This window comes from Bos grunniens, chromosome 24 (genome assembly GCF_055505025.1).
Source record: "Bos grunniens cultivar Pamir isolate PY7600 chromosome 24, Bosgru_T2T1.0, whole genome shotgun sequence".
Lineage (NCBI taxonomy): Eukaryota > Metazoa > Chordata > Mammalia > Artiodactyla > Bovidae > Bos > Bos grunniens.
In genome coordinates, this window is record NC_141188.1 from 21,947,775 (window position 1) to 21,968,374 (window position 20,600).

Below are 20,600 nucleotides of genomic sequence, written 5' to 3' on the forward strand. Positions count from 1 at the left end.
GGCTCACCTTCAGCATGTTCACGGGCAGCAGTGAACCACTGGGGAATAGTCTCCAGCCCAGAAAGTGGTCCCTGATGCTCGGCGAGGGGCAGAAATATGGCCTCAGCAAAGCCCTCAGGGCAGTACTTGGCAACTGGCCCAGTGTATCCATCCCTGCACACCAAAGACACTGAAATGTCTTTCAGTGTCCCCTTTCAGACCTTCCTGGGGACAACGTGTGAACCAGGGGAGGCCTGACCAGACATGGCGAATACGGTGGACAGGCGGCTGCGGCACACCTCCTTCCCCAGTGGCCAGTGCTGACAGTCCAGCACAAAATCCTTTCGTTGAAGACCACACGTGGGCCCTCCTCCGGGCACCACGGATAATTCACTAAATCCCACCTCTGAGTCATAGGGTCATAGAGAGCCAGGAGGCAGCTCCCAGGAGGCCGAGTCTGGCGACCTAACTCCGAGGCACTTACGAGACTTCCGGTTGGCGCGGGAGCGCTTCCTCTCCCGCGGCACCACTCGCTGACTGGGCACTTGGGTGGCCGACTTGACGATGCGGTCCATGATCTCATCAGCTGCATCATCCGTGACATTAGGCGAGTCATCCATGCCCATAGTCCAGGAACTAGCGGATCCTGAAGAATCAAACAACCAGAGAGCACGAGGTACTCAGAGAGGAGAACACAGCAAAGCCCGTCAGCAACAGAGCCCAGTGGAGCCGAGTCAGGGCGGAACCTGGCGGATCCAGGGAGCTCACCCGTCCCCACTGCAGGGGCACCGCAGTGACCTGGGACCGTCACCCTCCGGGCTCTGGCCTTCCAAGAACCCACGCCAGTGGCACGTTATGCCATACTGTCACACAGCTGTGTCCCCATCTCTCACTGTTCTGGGTATGTCTCCACCTGCCAGGTCCTGTGGTCATGGGGGTGGGGGGAGGGTAGACTCCCGATGCGACATGGTGCCCTACACATCACAGATACCCAGTGATGCACTCCGGAAATGTCCGGAGATGTTTGTTACGTTTCAGCTGTCTATCTCTGGTTGAGTGTGCCTAGTGTATGTCAGGAGAAGGCAATGGCAACCCACTTCAGTACTCTTGCCTGGCAAATCCCATGGATGGAGGAGCCTCGTAGGGGGCAGTCCATGGGGTCGCTAGGAGTCAGACATGACTGAGCAACTTCACTTTGACTTTTCACTTTCATGCACTGGAGGAGGAAATGGCAACCCACTCCAGTGTTCTTGCCTGGAGAATCCCAGGGACGGGGGAGCCTGGTGGGCTGCCGTCTATGGGGTCGCACAGAGTCAGACACGACTGAAGTGACTTAGCAGCAGCAGCAGCAGCAGCAGTGTACGTCAACTAACCCTAACTTCTCATTCAGTTAAATAAAAGTCAATGGATTTTGTAACATATGGGTTCATCTTTTTTTTTTTTTTTTTTGGATTACCTAGCCTTTAAAAATCATAACAGGATTGCCCTCTCCCATTAGGAAAGCGGAGATAACACATATTGTCTACTTTTCAAAATTTATTTGGTTGCACCAGGCTTTAGTTGCAGCACGAGAGATCTAGTTTTCTGACCAGGGATCGAACCCGGGCCCCCTGCATTGGGAGTGCAGAGTCCTAACCAACTTCTTTAACTACCAAGGAAGTTCCCAAACAACATTTTCTTTGGTACATTTATCTGCTTCCTGGCCAGAAAAAAAAAATGTGTTTATAGCTATATGTTAGGACAGGCCCAGTCTGACATGAAAGCACCTGCCTCTAGACCAGCAAGAAGAAAGTACCACAAAAACATGGGTTCTCAAATCATATTAAACACTTAGAAACGAATGCTATTTTGATTCATTAAAAATGAACTTTGTGACTCATCAACTTCTTTGTGAAATCTCTTCTCTAAGATGGGAAATATGCTTCTGTAAGAAAAATAAATGTACAATGTGCTCAATATTGTGAATTTCCTCTGCTTACACTTCTCTTCATAATAAAGAGCCTGCAAGTGAGTGTTCTCAGACTCTGTGTTTGTGGAACACAGGTACCCTGATCTTGACCAAGATCCAGTTAAAGCTGAAGAATAGTCAGCTTTTCTCAAACTACAGGGAAAAAATGTTAGTAAACATTTATCTTAAATTTTGAGTTCTATACTAATTTTTCAAAACTTTGGTATTTGGATATTAATGGAAATTGTAGGGAATTGTTGATCACAGCTCAATAGACTGTACATTTTATAGACTGAAAATATGTAATATTCTATAATTTAGTCATAATTTCTGCTAGTAAAATTCAGATGACTAAATTAAACACACAAATAATTCGTACTTTGCAAACGAGAACCAGGATTCCAGTGTTTGACCACTTGCATGTATTTGAGAACTGAGGCCATAGGACAATGATGTTTTCCGCGAACAAGGCTTTTGTTGTGGTCATTTTAAAAAAGTGCTTTGTTTTACGAGTAAGAGCATACTTACAACATTGGGATTTAGAAAATCAGGACATTTTTACTTTTTCTGCTTATACCTAATGGCAACTGATCTACTTGTTTCCATCAGAAGGTTAGTGTTTTCAGCATCATAAAACCCTCTAAAAATATGTTCTTCTCAGAAATTAATTTTTGAAATTGATAAATTTTTCTGTATTCTCAGGCTGGTCTAGGTGTTCTAATCGAAGGCAAGAGTCCTCACGGCAGCAGAGCTCTCAGACGGGGCTCGGCAGAGCCTCTAAACCACAGCCCTCCTCACAACAAAGCCATCAACAGAACAATTGCATTTTACCCAGCAATTTCCTTTTTTCCCTTTTCTCTATTGATTTAAAATTAAGTGCCCCATTTTGAAATGCCAAGCTACCCTTCCCCAAACACACAAAGCTCAGGCAATTGTCTTTGCTCATAATACAATATAACTAACTGGCTCCTGAAATGAGCCGGAAATGAAGGCATCATCTGATCTTTCCACTGAGAACTACCTATATGTCCATCTTACACACTCTTGGGGAACTGCTTACACCGTGACATGTCAGGAGATGCCCACAAGGAGTATGTGGCCATCTGTCCAGGACCATCAGACTCAGTTCTGTGATGCTATCATTCTCTCATGACCTCAGTCTCGGTTCTGCTTCCTCGTCTCCTCTCCTCTTGGTTACTTTCCTCACTGCCCGATTCCCAGTGAAGCCCGTTCTTGGTTGTGTACATGCTTCCCTTTCTGGGACTTGTGCACACACATACAGCCACAGGAGAACACCGCCCCGTACCTTAGACTCCAAGGGGGCTCCCCAGGGTCTCCCAGGTGCTAGCCAGACATTGATATATACTGAGATGTCTGTGTAACTTATCATATATAATATATGCAAATAGAGAAAGATATGGTGGAGCAGATAAAACATTACAGACCATGATAGTACCATGTCATTTTAATTGGACTTCATTTTTTAAAAAATATGCAAATTGTAGTTTGAAAAAACACACTGCAACTAATTTTTCCCTTAAAAATCTAACAAAGAAATGGTCTAAAATGAAAATAATTATATCCAAATAGATATTATATCACTGTAATAAACATCTACCTACATTTCTAAAAGAGTTTCCCTGGGTATAGATTTATAACGGGTTAGAAACTTCTTTTTTTCTTTGGCAGTTTTAAAGCTGCCATTCCACTTTCTTCTGACTTTCATAGTTTCAGCTAACAGTGAGTTATCATTCTTACTGTTGCTTCTCAGAGAGCACACTCTTCTCTCTCTGGCTGTTTTAAAGATGCTATCTTTATCTTTGGGTCTTGGAAGTTTGTCTGTGTATGCCTAGGTAGGGTTTTCTTAGTATTTCCTCTCCTTGGATTTGTTGTTTTTCTCTTTAAATATTTGTCTTTGCTTTGTGGCATGCTGACTTCTCCTGTCGCACAGCATGAGCTCTAAAGCACAGGGCTCAGTACTTGCGGCACACAGGCTCCCCCCGTTGTGGTGCAAGGGCTGCTCCGAGGCAGGTGGGATCTCAGTTCCTTGACCAGGTATCTAACCCATGCCCCCTGCATTGGAAGGCGGATCCTTAACCACTGGACCACCAGGGAAGCCCCTCCCTGGCCTTGCCACCTCTCTAAAATATGTGGATTGCTATCTATCATGAGCCTTTGGAAAATTTTCACCCATTATTTCTTCAATTATTACTTCTTACCATTTTTTCTTTCTGATACTCCAGTTACACATATGTTAGACCATTTGACTGTGTCCCACCTATCTCTTCTGGTAAAGAATCTGCCTGAAATGCAGGAGATCTGGGTTAGATCCCTGGGTCAGGAAGATTCCCTAAAGAAGGGAATGGGTACCCACTCCGGTATTCTGACCTGGAGAATTCCATGGACAGAGGAGCCTGGCAGGCTACAGTCCACAGGGTCACAAAGAGTCAGACATGACTGAGCGATTCTCACTTCATCCCACTTCGCTGATCTCTTACATTTCGTTCCGTTCATTCTTTCTCACCATGCTTCAGTTTGCTTATTTTCTACTAATCTATTTTGTTTGAATTCACCAACCTCTTTTGCGGGTACCACTCTGCTGTTAAACCCATCATATCAGTTAATCATATCAGATATCTTCTTTTCGGTTCTAGAATTTCCAGTTGATTCTTTTAAATAAATTTCAAACTTTTGATCAATCTGTCTCTATTTTCCTTTATTTTTTTTTAACAACTATAAATGGCTAAATTTGACTGCAAATTTCAACATCTGGATCACCTGGGGATCTGCTGCTCTAGTCTACTTTTCTTCTTCTTGGTCACACTTTCTGTTTTCCTGGCTCTTAATTTTGACTATGGACTGTACTTTGTGTAGAAAAGAATGCAGAGTCTGAAGTCAGTGTCATTCCCCCCTAGTCTTTACCCTTTCTGTTAAGCAGACATAGTGAAGGACTGAGCAGTTCTTGTGTTAGTCGCTCAGTCACGTCTGACTCTTTTTGTGACCCCATGGACTGTAGCTCACCAGTCTCCTTTTGTCCACAGCATTTCCCAGCAAGAATACTAGAGTGGGTTGCCATTTTCTTCTCCAGGGGATCTTCCCGACCCAGGGATCAAATCCGTGTCTCTTGCATTGGCAGGTGGGTTCTTTACCACTGAGCCACCCAGGAGGACTGAGCAGGATTGGGGCCAAATAGCAGTTTTCGTTGAGAATCAGTCCATCTCTGTCTTTAACTATCTGTATGCATGTGTTGAAGGTGCTTACTCTAAATTGTCTTTGTTTCCTCAGGACTTCAAGACTGCAGGAAAATTTCTACAGCCTTTCTGACACAGCCTCCCACTCCCCACCTCCCCAGACTGCCCCAGTACTTAGCAAATGTCCCATGAAGAAAACTGTCTGCATTTGAAGCTTCTCTAGCTCCATCCTCTTATGCCAGCTCACATGACTACTGAAAGTTCTGCTGGATTCTCTTCACTATTAAAGTTACTCTGCTCACAGCAAATCTAACTCTCAGCCTGGGCCCAGACAAGGTGAATGCTCTCAGAGAGGTGCCCTCAGCTCACCCAGAATTCTAGTTTATCTAGTTCTCTCTCCTTTCACAGTTCTCTGATGTATTCTGAAGGAGAGTTTTTGTTATTTTATTATAGTTTCTAGTTTACAGTAGCAGGGGTGGTGACTTGTTACTCCCTGTGACAAGCCACCTGGAGGCAGAAGTCTCTGCAAGTACAGAGAGACTGAACCACTTTCCTTTCTAGTCCTTTTCATCAGTTAGTGAAAATGAACCCACATTGCACAAAGCCAGCAATATCTTTTTCTTTTTGTCCTTTCCACTATGGAAGGGTTTTCTCTTTTCAAATTAGCACAACCCATTATGTTCCATTGCAAGGAGATCAAACCAGTCAATCCTAAAGGAAATCAACCCTGAATATTCATTGGAAGGACTGATGCTGAAGCTGAAGTTCCAATACTTTGGCCACCTGATGCAAAGAGCTGACTCATTACCAAAGTCCCTCATGCTGGGAAAGATGGAAGGCAGAAGGAGAAGCGACCACAGAAGACAAGATGGTTGGATGGCATCACTGACTCCATGGACATGAGTTTGAGCAAACTCCTAGAGATGGTGAAGGACAGGGAAGCCTGGCGTGCTGCAGTCCATGGGGGTGGCTAAGAGTTGGACATGACAGTGACTGAACAACAGCAAATTATGTTCCATTATAAAGAGACCTAGGTTTGATCCCTGGGTTGGGAAGATACTCTGGAGGACAGCATGGCAACCCACTCCAGGATTCTTGCGTGGAGACTCCCCATGGACAGGGGAACCTGGCAGGCTACAGTCCTCGGGGTCGCAAAGAGGCAGACACGACTGAGTGACTAAGCACACAGCACAGCGATATTGGACTCCACCTTCCAGGGTGGCTTTCATTGCACCAACCTGCAGCAACGAAGGCACCGCAGTTCGACTCATGATGGCTGGAGTCACTGCAGTGCAGGTGCTCATGCTGCCTTTGATCTCCTGGTGGCCACGGTTAGCCTAGGAGACAAAGCCTACAAGAGCTGCTGGGGCACAGGCAGACTCATGCATAGGAGGCCCTAGGCCTTTCGGGAGCCAGTGATTCCCAACCTCACACCCAACAGTGCAAAGCTGTTTTATTTTATTCTTATCCTTGCTTTACGCTTTGTCTAGACTGACAGTCTCTACTGCTCAGCATTTAATGGTATTATTTTCTTCACCTTCTGACCTCACCAACTTTCTTCTCTCCTCTTACATTCTTTCTTGTTTACATACTCTTTCTCTCCTGTCACTTCTTAATTGATCTGAGAAATGGAGGCCTTTTATAGCCAGCACTGGCCAAGAAGAGGGCACCTTTCTTTCCATATAGAAAACCAAACAATCAGAATGTCCCACACCAAGTACTCAGGGCTGTGGTCTGTCACAGTTGCATCTGTCTGCTTTTGCTCACCAAAAGATTGCCTGTGCTTTGCCAAATCGTAAGTTATTTTCTTTTCCTAATTCCACATCAAACACTACCTGAGAATCAGAGGGGTCAGAAAGACCAAATCACAGAGAACCTAATCTCTGATGCTTTGATGTGAACAGTAACACCTGCATGTATCTGGGGTCTAGTCTGGAATTTAGATTGTAGCACACAGGCTGACTGCTCTATTTATCATCTGTGTCTCAGTCAGGATAATGGGGAAGGGTGGAGGCAGGCATCCCTTCTTCCAGCATATTCTTAGCTGTCTATCAAAGAAAAAGCCCCGTGAAAGGTCCAGCATTAAGAAGGGGAGAAGGAACTAAATTCAGGGACACTGTCAGTCAATTCAGTTGCTCAGTTATGTCCAACTCTTTGAGACACCCCATGGACTGCAGCATGAAACCCAGGCTTCCCTGTCCATCACCAACTCCAGGAGCTTCCTCAAATTCATGTCCATTGAGTCAGTGATGCCATCCAACCATCTCATCCTCTGTCGTGCCCTTCTCCTCCTACCCTCAGTCTTTCCCAGCATCCGGGTCTTTTCAAATGAGTCAGTTCTTCTCATCAGGTGCCAAAGTATTGGAATTTCAGCTTCAGCATCAGTCCTTCCAATGAACATTCAGGACTGATTTCCTTTAGGATGGACTGGTTGGATCTCCTTGCAGTCCAAGGGACTCTAAAGAGTCTCTTTCAGCATCACAATTCAAAAGCATCAATTCTTTAGCGCTCAGCCTTCTTCATGGTCCAACTCTCACATATGTACATGACTACTGGAAAAACCATGGCTTTCACTATACGGACCTTTGTTGGCAAACTGATGTCTCTGCTTTTTAATATGCTGTCTAGGTTTGTCATAGCTTTTCTTCCAAGGAGCAAGACTCTTTTAATTTCAGGACTGCAGTCAATGTCTGCAGTGATTTTTGGAGCCCAAGAAAATCAAGTCTGTCACTGTTCCCACTTTTACACTCTAAAGCATTTCAATTTGGGCAATAAATACATGGCTTCCTCTAGTCTGTGTCAACAGTATGTGCTAAGCAAACACCAAGAGGACAAAGTCCATCCTCCAGGAGTTCATCCTCTTTAGTTATAAAGTTTGGAAGTTCCTGAGACCTAACCTGGGGTCTCAGGAGTGCGTGGTGAGGTGGAGAGTGTGGAGGAGGTGGACTCTGGCGGTGACAGGACAGGCAGAGGAGAGGGGCCAGCAGGAGCCATGGTGGGGCTGCAGGGAGACACAGGGTGTACAGAGTAGGGTGATGCACACCCCGTGGGACCAAGTGAAACCAAGTGTGGGGGCCAGGCGGGGACCGGACCCCCAGGGGACCTCAGCATACCACACGAATAGCATGGGCTGGACCCTGCAAGCAGCGAGGAACTTAGGAAGGTAAATGTGGCATCAGCCCAGACCAGGGGAACACGGAGAAGCACTCTCAGATGCGAAAGACATCTTAATTCTTAATCCAAGTTAAAAATCCTTTCCAACTTATGAAACAAACTTGGAAACTCTTATCTGTCTTTACCATCTTGAAGCTGAGTTTCCTCTCTGCTCCAAGGATTTAAAAGGCAAAAAGGGACAGCATTTTAATTCAAGGGTCAGCAACCTTTTTCTGTACGCTGCCCAAGAGGAGAAACATTAGGTTCCATGGTCCCAGCAGTCTCTGTCGCAACCCCTCGACTTTGCCCTGCAGTGCAAAAGCAGCATAAACGGCACATATACACAGAAGGAAGGTGACTGTGTTCCACTAAGACCTTACTTCCAAGCGTAAATGGCCAGCTCAATTTGGCTTGGAGGACATAGTTTGCTGATCTCTGGTTGTTTTTAAAAAATATTTGTCTTTATTTGGCTGTGAACTCTTAGTTGTGGCATGTGGGAACCAGTTCCCTGACCAGGGACTGAGCCAGGCCCCTTGCACTGGGAGCACAGAGTCTTAGCCCCTGGACCACCAGGGGAGTCCTGCTGATCTCAGCTTTAAGCCACAAGGGTTCGTTCACAGTACTCATGCCTCCTGTGTGAACTAAGCTGTGCTTTGGGGAAAGTTGCTGGTTTCCAAAATGAAGCTACGAAGGCAGATCACAAAGGTGAGAGTGAAGGAAAGTGTGATGACGTCAGTATAGAGAGCCCCGGGGAGTGGACCACCCACTGCCCGGACAGACGCACAGCTACCTGGACCCTGTGGGGGGACCCGACACCACGGGCGCCACCCCGGAAGACGGCGTTACCTCGGCTCGCACGGCTGCGGGTGCGGACGCCCAGCGCCGGGGTGGCGTCCTCCACGGCAGGGGACGAGGTCTTCAGCACAGCCTTCATGTTCTCGTGCTCAGCAGCATCCTCCGCGTAGCTCAGGCCCTGCGGCTGGCTCGGGGGTGCTGGGGAACCGCCAGAGAACTTGCCAGACTGCAAGAGCAAGGGGGTTACGGCATGAGGTGACGCCCCCAAAACCAACTCAAGCTCAGCAAACCTCCAGCTGAGGAAAGCCTTCTCTGTCTCTCTCTATTTTTCTTTACGAGCATTTGGCAGATGCATTAGTGATGGCAGTCAGTGAGGGCGTCAATGAACTGATGACAGACGGCTGCATGTGGGGCAAGTTCCCTTATCAGAAAGAGAAACCTTGGTCCCAGAAGGACCACACCCATCCCTCTACTGTAATGTGTCTCCCGGCTCACTGCAGATTCCCTAAGGGGAAGCCGGCAAGGGGCGATGGACTGCAACTCTGGGAAGAACTCAGAAACCAAATCTAACACCAAAGGCTGGATGTGAGTATTGAAACATGCCTGTTAATCAGATACAGTGTGATTTATTTTTTCAAATGTGGTGCCAGAAAGCAGTTAAAGCATTTGTATGGATCACTTATTATGGTAGAATTTTAAAACTGGGATTCAGGTGCAGAATCTTGTCCCCCTCGCTTTACAGAGAAGGAAACTGAGGCCTTCCAAGATGGAGGGATTTGCCAAAGGCCCCAAAAGAGTTTGATTCAGGGCCCAGATCAGAACATGGCCCAGAAATCCGTGCTGAAACTGGTGTCTGGCAACACTCACTTCCTTCTCGTTGTGTCAAAAATGTAGTTGTTTTCACAAGCATTACACTCCCATGATGAGATTCTCTAATTCTAGGCTAAACAAAGATAGGGTGTATGTTTTATAAGAGGTATGCTAGACTATCGGGCCATATGCACACACAGCCAAACATCTGGTTGAAAAATAAAGAGTCCGCTAGAATAACACTTGCAAAGAGCAGCTCCATCCATCCCTGGCTTCCTCTTTTTACCCACTGTCTCAGCCCTGGTGCTGAAGCCCAGGGCACAGTCGTGGCTCGTACCATCTGCGTGGCTCCTTCCTCATCCTTGGTCTGGGCAGCCCTGCCCTGGCCTCTGGCTCTGGCATCTGCACCAGGGTCAGGGAAGGAGCCACCACCCGTCCCACCCCTCGTCCACCTGTCCAGCGGGAAGAAGAGATTCGCTGACCCTGCCACCCTTGACAGGGCCTGGGACTCTGGGACAGCTAGGAAAATGCAGTTTCCCTTCAGTCAGTCCCTGGGACACACACCACGAGAACCCAGTAAGGAGGTTAGTGATCACACGGAAACCCAGCAGAAAACAGTCATGCGAGGTTTAATGCACTGAACAGGGCTGGCATGTCATGCCGCTCACGTCAGGTTAGATTCTATGGCACACTTGGGAGGGTCACGCATGGCATTCTCCATGTTTATAAACATCCTACCTCAACTTCGTCTTCTTCGTCAGTCTACTCGAGAGGACAGGACAGGATGGGAAAGACAGAAGGGATGCTCAGAAGGCACAGAAGTCAGCAAAGATGAGATCATCTCAATGCCACATCAAATTCCAATAAAAGGACTCAGCCGCCACAAGCGGGGATACCCTTCTTGATGTGAGTTGCCGAGTCCTGCCTGCATAGCCCTCCTGTCTGGACACTCTCTGAGAGTCCCAAGACCAGTCTTGACCAAGGTCAGGCCAATTTCCTGAGGCTGCCTAGGAGGACAAAAACTGGTTCACCTGGTCCCCTAACCGTTAAAGACCTCTGTGGTCTGGCCATGGGCTGACCATGGTCAGCTGGCTGGTCACTGGGCTGGCCATGTCCCAGGGAACCCAGTACCGCCTGCCAGCCATCAGGACCTCCCTCTGCCTGTCTCCATCCATCCACTGTGTCCCCTCCTCTCACTCCGGTGCTGAGCCTCTCCTTGCCCAGGCTGCCAGGTCTGGGTCCCCCTGAACCTGTCTACACACAGGCCACTCAGAACAAGCGGGACCAACGCCTGGGCAGGACGGGTCCCCTGACTCTTTCCTCAGAAACGTCAAACGATTTTTAAAATCTTACCTGTCCCTCATGGAGGCTGTCTGAACTGACACACCATTCTTTTAATTATCACCAGCCAAACTGCTTTAAGTAACCAAATAAAATATTCCTTTTCCAAAAATAAATTGAGGATGAAAGTCATGTCAATTTCTTAATTCTAAATCAGACACACCCTTAATTTAACTTGTGTTTCCACTGAGGTTACAAGCCAGGACGGCAAATTAGACGCAGGTTTTTGAGAACTGACTAAACTTTTGGGAGCTGAAATGACAAAATGCTTCCAGTTCTACACTGCCTCCAGGCAATCAGCCTTGTGATGAGAGACGACTTTTTTTTTTTTTTTTGTAAATCTTAGAGCTTCCTTAACTGGAGAGTTGGCGTTGTCCCAGTGATTAGCACACGTGCTTACCTCCAGCCCTCTCAATACCCACCAGTCACTAGCGTTTGCTTTTCACAGAAGAGGAAGCTGGGGTTGGAGAAGATTCAAGGTCTCACCCAGGAGGACCACGGCCCTCGGCAGGGCTGTAAGCGTCCTGGGATGGACAGCCTACGTTCTCATTGCCCGTCCAGGGTGTGATGAAGGCAGAAAGGGCCACACTTGCCTTGTGCTGTCTTGTTTATGCACCGTGTTGCCTGGAACTAGTTTAGGACACAGGGGAAAAGGCTTGAGTTAAGTTCTCACGGATCCTTACATGGCAGGACTCCTGAGGAGTAAGAAAGGAGGCCTTCTGCACATTCAGAAATAGAGAAAGAAGAGTGGGGACGGACGGGCACGTGAGAACAGGTGTGGGGCTGACTGTGAATGCGGGGTCTTTAGATTTTACCCAGACTTCTCTGTGCCTCATAAAATGATGGTTTTCCTAAAGTCCTCTCTGTCTAATTGCAACCACTTCCATCCTCATTATTCAGCATCTATATTAAAAATGACTTCCCACAGTTTTCTCTAAAAGTCACTCCCAGCTCTGATGCTCAGGGGCTCTGCGACTCTCTATTGTCTGCTTTTGTCTTCAGTTGTGCATATGTCGTTTTCTACCCGGATCATGACACCCGTGGGGTACAAGTTTCTCTGCTATTGTACTCACATCTTCCTAGGATTGGTGGGCACACAATGGATGCTTAACTGAGAGCTGGAAAAACCTGAAGCTGCGTACTTTGCGTCGAGTGACAATACCCTAATCTTCCAGCAGATGGCAATCTTTCTACATGAATGGTGCCACTCGTACCATCAAAAACAAGGGCCACCTTGAGGGTGAACCCTGAAGAAACCTGTGCTGTCCAGATTTCAATGCAAATTTAAATAGTTTTGAATCCAATCCTAGAAACATTTACCCCTGTTTATAAATAGGAGGACTGAATATTTTCAGAAAAGGACACAACTTAAAAATTAGTGGGATCTGTAAAAAAAAAAAAAAAAAATCTCAAGAATTTGGCAAGAAATTCTGATGTGTTTTCGTAACTATAAGCATATTGAGTTTGTATTTTTCACACTCCAATGTGTCTCATTGTCACAAACATAAGCACTTCCCTTTTTAAACTTTTAAAAATAATACTTTGGAATGAAATGTAGGCCACAGTTTGCCCAAGTGGGTTCAGTTTGCTTCTTGATTCACTGTCTTTCCAGGAAGCTGAAGATCCAATTGAACCCAGATTTTAGGAGAGGACATGGAACACTCAGCTGATGGCACTGGTCTTCAGAACAATCTGTAGAAAGGGTCCCTTCTGCAGAAATGTGATCTGGGCACTCCCTAAGGATTCAGCAAATTCCAAGGAAAAAAAGGATCAAGTGTAGGGTTAATGGTAAGGAGACTAGTCCCTGGTTCTCCTTCATAATGCCTTAAAATTGAAACACAATTTCTAAGATAATTCATCTGAGAAGGTCACACCCCTCAGGAATATGACTAGCAATCATATTTCCTATTATATGTCTTACAAGATGATTGACCACCATGGGCACAGAAGGCAGCCTCAGTGAGGTCTTCTTAACTGAGCATATTCCTCCCCAGAGAAACCTGCCTGACTTGGGTTCAGCAGAGGCTTGCAACCCCCATGATGAGGTCACTCCTTGTGTCTTAATCCTTTACCTAGTCTGTTCCCTGGATCTGAGGGGCACTGTGCTTCTCAGATAGATATAAAGAGGGGCGGAGCCTAGCAGGCTACAGTCCGTGCAGTCGCAAGGACTCAGACATGACTGAAGTGAATGAACACGTTTCATCAAAGCCCAGCAGCAAGAGGCACCTGCGCTGTGTGTCTTTGTCTCTGGCATCTTCACACAGCGCTTTGCCCTCCACATGGCGTCCACGGTGTGTGTGGGCTCGGTGCTAAGGTGGAAGAGATGCAGGACAAGCCCAGGGGCTGGGGAGGCATGCGAGTGTGCAGGGCTCCCCAAGGGGCCATCAGAGACTCCTGCTAAATTCACTGTCCTCTGGGCTCTCCTATCTTCTAACTCAAGGGACTGCCAAGAGCCCATAAGATTATGTCTTTGAGCAATCACATCAGTTATTTCTCCATTCAAATGCCTAGAATGGGTGGTCCATGTGTCAACTGATTGATTATGTAATATTATCCCGATTATTAAAATTCTGAATCAATTCTCAAATCAGAACCTTTGTCTTCCTCTGGTGTCATTATCTTTTAGACTTTTTCTTCTCCTCTTTCAATTCTAGTCACTTCACAAAGGTTGAAAATGGAATCAAGTATTCAACGTCATTAGCAGTACTCTTGCCTGGAAAATCCCATGGGTGGAGGAGCCTGGTGGGCTGCCGTCCATGGGGTCGCTTAGAGTCGGACACGACTGAGCGACTTGACTTTCACTTTTCACCTTCATGCATTGGAGAAGGAACTGGCAACCCACTCCAATGTTCTTGCCTGGAGAATCCCAGGGACGGGGGAGCCTGGTTGGCTGCCGTCTATGGGGTTGCACACAACTGAAGCGACTTAGCAGCAGCAGCAGCAGCATCACACAGCCCACCAAGTTAATTACTTTGTATGGTAGGTTAAAGTTCCTCCACCAGCCACCCCTCCTTAATTTACAACTTAGTTTGAAGTTTGTTATATTTCAGATTTTCACCGAAGTGGTAGAGGGACAGTTTAAGAGCATCTTTTAAAAGAGGCAAATTTTTTTCACAATCAAAAAAAGAGAAAAGTGCAGCCTCTAAACTGTGGAGAGGTTCTATGGTTGATCAGACATTCAGAATAAATGACGTAAAGAAACTGACTTCATGAAACTTACATCAGTGATCATCTTCCCCCGGGTCTTGTTTCTCTCTCTGTGGTTGGCCCGTTTCTGTTTCTGCTGCAGAACTCTCTCCCTGGTGGTGCGGTACTCCAGTGCAAACTCACTGATGATCCTGCAGAACTTGTTTATGTTCACTTCCCGAATCGCATACGGTGGGTGGCCCATAAAGAGGAGAAAGGAGTGGAACCTGCCATGAAGAAACAATGGTGGCAAGGACTTCAGATTTGAGGAACAAAAATCGGCTGTCTGCAGACTTTCAGTTTAAAAAAAAACCAAACACCCAAAGACATTGTTCTTCGTTCTTGGGGTTCTTTGAGGTTAAAGAGTGAAACAAAGGTCTGTCTAGTCAAAGCTACGGTTTTTCCAGCAGTCATGTATGGATGTGAGAGTTGGACTATAAAGAAAGCTGGGTGCCGAAGAATTGATGCTTTTGAACTGTGGTGTTGGAGAAGACTCTTGAGAGTCCCTTGGACTGCAAGGAGATCCAACCAGTCCATCCTAAAGGAAATCAGCCCTGAATATTCATTGGAAGGACTGATGCTGAAGCTGAAACTCCAATACTTTGGCCACCTGACACAAAGAAACTGACTCATTGGAAAAGACCCTGATGCTGGGAAAGATTGAAGGCGGGAGGAGAAGGGGCTGACAGAGGATGAGATGGCTGGATGGCATTACTGACTCAATGGACATGAGTTTAAGTAAACTCTGGGAGTTGGTGATGGACTGGGAGGCCTGGCATGCTGCAGTCCATAGGGTCACGAAGAGTCGGACATGACTGAGCGACTGAACTGAACTGAAAGAGTGAAAATGTAACCAGAAGTCAAGTTCAGCTAACCTTCTCACTGATGGAGGTGGTATGTTTTCAGGAGATTAAGTACTGTTTCCTTCTTATCTGTGTTTTAATGTTTTTTTTTAATTGGTGTGTAAAACTTTTATAAGAAAAATGATAAAGTACTATTCTAAGAAAGGGCTTCCCTGGTGGCTCAGCTGGTAAAGAATCCACCGGCAATGCGGGAGACCTAGGTTCAATCCCTGGGTTGGGAAGAGCCCGTGGAGAAGGGAAAGGCTACCCACTCCAGTATTCTGGCCTGAAGAATTCCATGGACTGTATAGTCCATGGGGTCGCAAAGAATCAGATACAACTGAGCGACTTTCACTTTCACTTTTAAGAAAAGTATTGCACGTTTTCTAGCTCATATGAAAACTGAGTAGGGGTAAAGAAATGCTGCTTAGCAATTTTAGAGGAGTTAAATGAATAGATGGAATTGACAGGAACATATTTTGAATAACATGCTAATTAATGATTTGTAAAAAGATGTTTATAAGCAAATAAAATTTATTTCATCTATTTAGTATATAAATTAAAGTCACTGAATTCTATTTACTTAAAACTTTTAGAAAAGAAAAATGAACAAAGATGTATCTAATTTTTAGTTATTCAGGAAATGAGAAGGAAGCTACTAGGAGACAAAGGGAAATTTTTGTGTACAACAAACAGTATATATAATTGATATCACTAATTGTAGAAAAAAACATTTTTGATCACTTAATTTATACAGTTTAAAAGGGGTTTGGTATGTTTTTCAAATGAGGGACAGTAGATTAGTCTATTTGTGAAGAATACTAAAGGAGAACATACAACATAAAATTAGAAAGGGATAGAAAAATGCTATTTACAACCAAAAATGCTAGTTAAAACCATAAAACTAAGAAGAAACAAACTATAAAAATTCATGACTTTGTATTAGAAAATGATTTCTTAGATATGATACCAAAGGCATAGGCACCCAAAGAAAAAAAAAAAGATAAATTGGACTCCATCAAATTTAGAAACTTCAAAGGATACTCTCAAGATTGAAAAGACAACCCAAAGAATGGAGAAAATATTTGTGAATCATGTCTAATAGGGATTTGTGCCCAGAAAACATAGATAAATCTTACTACTCAACACTAAAAAGACAAATAAAAAATTAACAAAAGATCTGAATAGACATTTCCAAAAAGATTATTGGCACATAGTCAATAAGTACATGAAAAGATGCTGAACACTGTTAGTCATTAGGGGGATGCAAATCAGAACCGCAGTGAGACACCACTTCCATTCACTATGATGGCTATAATACAAAAGACGGACAAGCACAAGCATTGGTGAGGATGCAGGGAAATGGGGGCCCTCACACAGTCCTGGTGGGAACGCAGAATGGTTCAGCCGCGGTGGAAAAGACAGAGCTCCTACAGAGTTAAACACGGAGCCACTCTGTGCCCCAGCAGTTTCATCCCTGTGTGTGCGTGCTAAGTCCCTTCCTTGTGTCCAACTCTGTGCAACCCCATGGACCGTAGCCCACCAGGATCCTCTGTCCACAGAATTCTCAGGCAAAAATACTGCAGTGGGTTGCCACGCCCTCCTCCAGGGGATCTTCCTGACCCAGCGATCAAATCCATGTCTCTTAAGTCTCCTGCATTGGCAGGAGGGTTTCTTACCATGAGTGCCACCTGGGAAGCCCCTTCATTCCTATACACTTACTCAAAAGGAATGGAACTATGGGTCCACACAAAACCTACACAAACCCCATGACAGCCCTATTCGTAACAGCCCCAAGGGGGAAACAACCCAAGTATCCATCAACAGATGAATAAACAAGATGTGGCGTCTCACTCAGAACTGGCCCCACTACCTCTCTGACCTCACTGCCTAGGACACCAGTCACACTTGACTCCTCATGATTCTTTGAACAAGCCCACCTCAGGCCCCCCATGTGGTGTGTAGGGGACCCTCAGGGGACACAGCTGAGAGCCTGCAGCATCCGTGAGGAGGGACAGGCGGCCACTCCACTGGGAGGACCACAGGCCCTGACAAGGCCTCCATTGTCAGTTCTTCCCTATGCCCAAAGCATTCTTGCCACAGACAGCAGCCTGGATTGCTCTGTCTTATCCCTCAAGTTCCTGCCCGAATATCACCTCAAGAAGCCTCCCCCAATCATCCAAATAAAACAGCACCTCCCAGTCAGTCCCTGTCACAAATGTACTCTTTAATCTTTCTTCCTGGCTCTTATTAGTACCTGACATTGTACCCTGGAAATATGACATGATATTAAATGTATTAGGATAGGATACTATACTATATGAATATATGTAAGATGAATCAAGGGAGAACCAATCAGATCACAGCTGGGTCCTCTTTCATACATAAATACAACCCAAGATTCCTTATCCTCCACTTTTTAGAACATTGCTTTTATCTAGAGGGGATCCAATCTTAACATATAAATTGGAGATATGATTCAAATATACATTGTGCAAACAGAGAAGAAAGTACATTGTATGCTTGAAAAAAAGACTCATGTCCATTTGAGCAAAGAGACTGTGGCCTTCCTACAGAAGAGCAAAATGAGTGTACCTTTAAGGGAGTAAAACATTCGAGGGAATTTTTTTTTTTAACGGGAATATAACTGCTTTTCAATGTTGTGTTAGCTTCTGCTGTAAACAGTGTGAATCAGCTCTATATGTACATACATCCCCTCCCCCTTGAAGCTCCCACCCACCCATCCCATCACACTGGTTTGAGGGATTTTTGTTAATTAAGTTTGTAACTTTCAGAACACATGGCAAGAAAGTCTTAAGGTTACAGAGGCGCTAGTTCCTCTTATCAGTGTTCTGAGGCACACACCAAACATCTCTGACCGTTTCCACCATCCCCTCTTGCCTTCACGTGTGTCCATGAGTGCGGTATCTGGCTGAGGGTGGGGAGAGTTGGATTTGGGGGCACCAGGAAGCCAGTGTGGGTGTACACTTGTTTTCCACCTGACCTTCCCCACAGAATGTGGTGGTTCTCCATGCCTCCCAGGAAAGCCTTCCTCCCAGCTCTCACCTGGTCCCTCTGCGGGGCCTGCTGTGGTGTAACTACAGCCAGTGACTCTGCGACTTGACCAGGGTTTGCACACCCACAGAGTGGGAATGCCTGTCCCCACAGCAGCGAAAAGGGCAGGTCAGTCTGTAGTTTCGGACATCTGGAACAAGATGTTCTCAGGCAACGGTTTGAAAGTCAGGTATTGCCTTAAGAGAACTGCCTAAGTTCTTCTTTCTGCTCCTTTATTAAAAGGGGCCATTGGAGTCACTAAGCGGGAGTGGGGGTGGGGAGGTGTCATCAGACAGGAAAGGGAGGTGGACGCACCTCCCCCATTAGTTCCATGGGAGCTAGAAAAGGGGGGGAGGCCAAATGGGTGCCCAATAATGAGCCTCCGGGATCCAGGTTATACAAGAGCAAGCAACAGCTGGCCAACCAGCTTACCAGGAAGAATAGGCAATCAGAGCAAATGTTGTATGCATTATATACATTTTACACATGCATTATATATATATTCACATATGTATATCTATATATATATACAGATATACATACACACACATAAACACACACACACACACAATAGCTTAGGGAACAGATGTATCAGCAAAACAGAGTTTTAAACTTTCCGGGATAAGATGGTTACTGTGACCAGGCATAATAGCTTTACAAGACCTTCATAAAACTGCTCCAGTTTCCTGACATTCCAAATGGAAACTATTTGTTTATTTGAATAGTTTTAAGTTGGAAATTGCTTGTATCACACAAAGCATGGAGGGCCAAAGCCGCTTACATTCTCTGCCTCCCCTCTTTAACCATGTTAAAAGCAGAGTGTACTATGCTTTCAGTAAGAAATTTGACAAAATCTCTGATAAGATCCTCCTACCCGGAGGGCAGCTGTGAGGTCCAGATGAAGAACAGGGAGGGCGACTTACAGATGAACAACTAAATTCCAAAAGTACTGAGTAATGGATAGTTGTCAACCTGGAGGGAAGATTCTGTCCCCTGTTCTTGTCCGGTCTAACACTTAAAGACTACCCCTGCCCACCAAAAAAAGCCTGGATCAAGGCCCAGGAGGTATGATCACCCAAACAGCACATCATACACACTGGGAGAGGGTTCACAGGCAGACAGGAAAAGGAGGCTTTTAAAAAATTCAGTGTGTTTGGCAAAACTAATACAATTATGTAAAGTTTAAAAATAAAATAAAATTAAAAAAATAAAATAAAAAATAAAAATATCCTTTAGCACGGTTAAAAAAAAAAATTCAGTGTGGGTTCCTATGAAGGAAGGAAAGAAGGAAAGACAGAGAAAGGAGGGAAGGAAAAGAGAAAAGATTTTTAAAAATGTGAAATGTACAAGGATAAGTGAACATGCCACATATTTGTCTGAGACAGTAATAAAGTACTCAAGCACAGGAGTGGGAGTGGACTTGAAGAGCAGGTCTCCGGGGAAGGTCTGCCGTTCAGATACCCAGAGGGAGGCCTGCCTTCACAGAGCTGCAGTGAGGCCTGTTTCAGCAGGTCTATTCGCAGAGCAGCTGCTCCAGGGAAACCACGGCCTGCGGGCCTGCACCTCTGCTCACCAAGGAGCAGGGCCCAGGACAGAGCACTCAGACTCCAGAGGCCAGCAGGAGGGACCTCCAGCCATGCTCTGCGACAAGACAAAGGAGAACCAAGTGGGGGTGCCTGGTAGGAAACAGCCTGACCCGGGGGGCTGGGGCACCCTGTCCTGATGCTGCTACCACTTACAGGGAAGACAGCTGTGGACCACCATAGAGCCACCCTAGACCCTCGCCAGCCTCCCTGCAGGAAGCAAGGCCTGCCATGTCACTGCTGTGTCTCCCCGGATCCTCATGGATCCTGGGACTCTCAAGAAGGCTGGTCCAGAGGATGATGCACATTGTGGGGTGCGGGCCACCTCCAGGCAGGCTCAATACAGAGCAGCCATCCGAGAATCCATGAGTGAAAGGTCTCAGAAGGCAGACTGTGGACGACATGAGGAAGGGACTTTCCTAACAAGTCAAGCTGCCTTGCAAGGCTGTGTATTCTCTATAGGCAGAACCGCTCAACTAGGTGCAGAGATGCAGAGGCCAGCTTGCCAGAGATCTTACAGATGCAGTTCCTGATCGAGTAGGACTTTGGGACGATATTATCTCTGAGATTCCTTCCAAGATTCAGTGGCATTACGGCCACGTGTGTGTTTAAGAAAAATTAAGCAGACTGTCCATCAAAGGTACACTTGCTATGTACCAAGATTTTCAGTATGTTCGTATATGTACCTTCACATCTTGTTTTGCAGAATATCTTCAAC

General features: G+C 45.9%; 1 protein-coding gene across 18 annotated transcripts in view; it reads right to left on the reverse strand.

The window, feature by feature from the left end:
• The window catches only part of FHOD3 (formin homology 2 domain containing 3), a 523,276-nt gene that overhangs the window by 12,968 nt on the left and 489,708 nt on the right, over positions 1–20,600 (reverse strand). For 15 of the 18 annotated variants that reach the window (XM_086372649.1, XM_086372648.1, XM_086372646.1 and 12 more), the window contains 4 exons: positions 14,438–14,630; positions 10,615–10,638; positions 9,118–9,292; positions 464–625 (listed from right to left, as the gene is read on the reverse strand). In XM_086372649.1, the coding sequence (XP_086228775.1) occupies positions 464–625; positions 9,118–9,292; positions 10,615–10,638; positions 14,438–14,630 (554 nt within the window). The remainder of the gene's footprint in view (positions 1–463; positions 626–9,117; positions 9,293–10,614; positions 10,639–14,437; positions 14,631–20,600) is intronic. The other 3 variants (XM_086372647.1, XM_086372645.1, XM_086372635.1) reach the window with 1 other exon arrangement.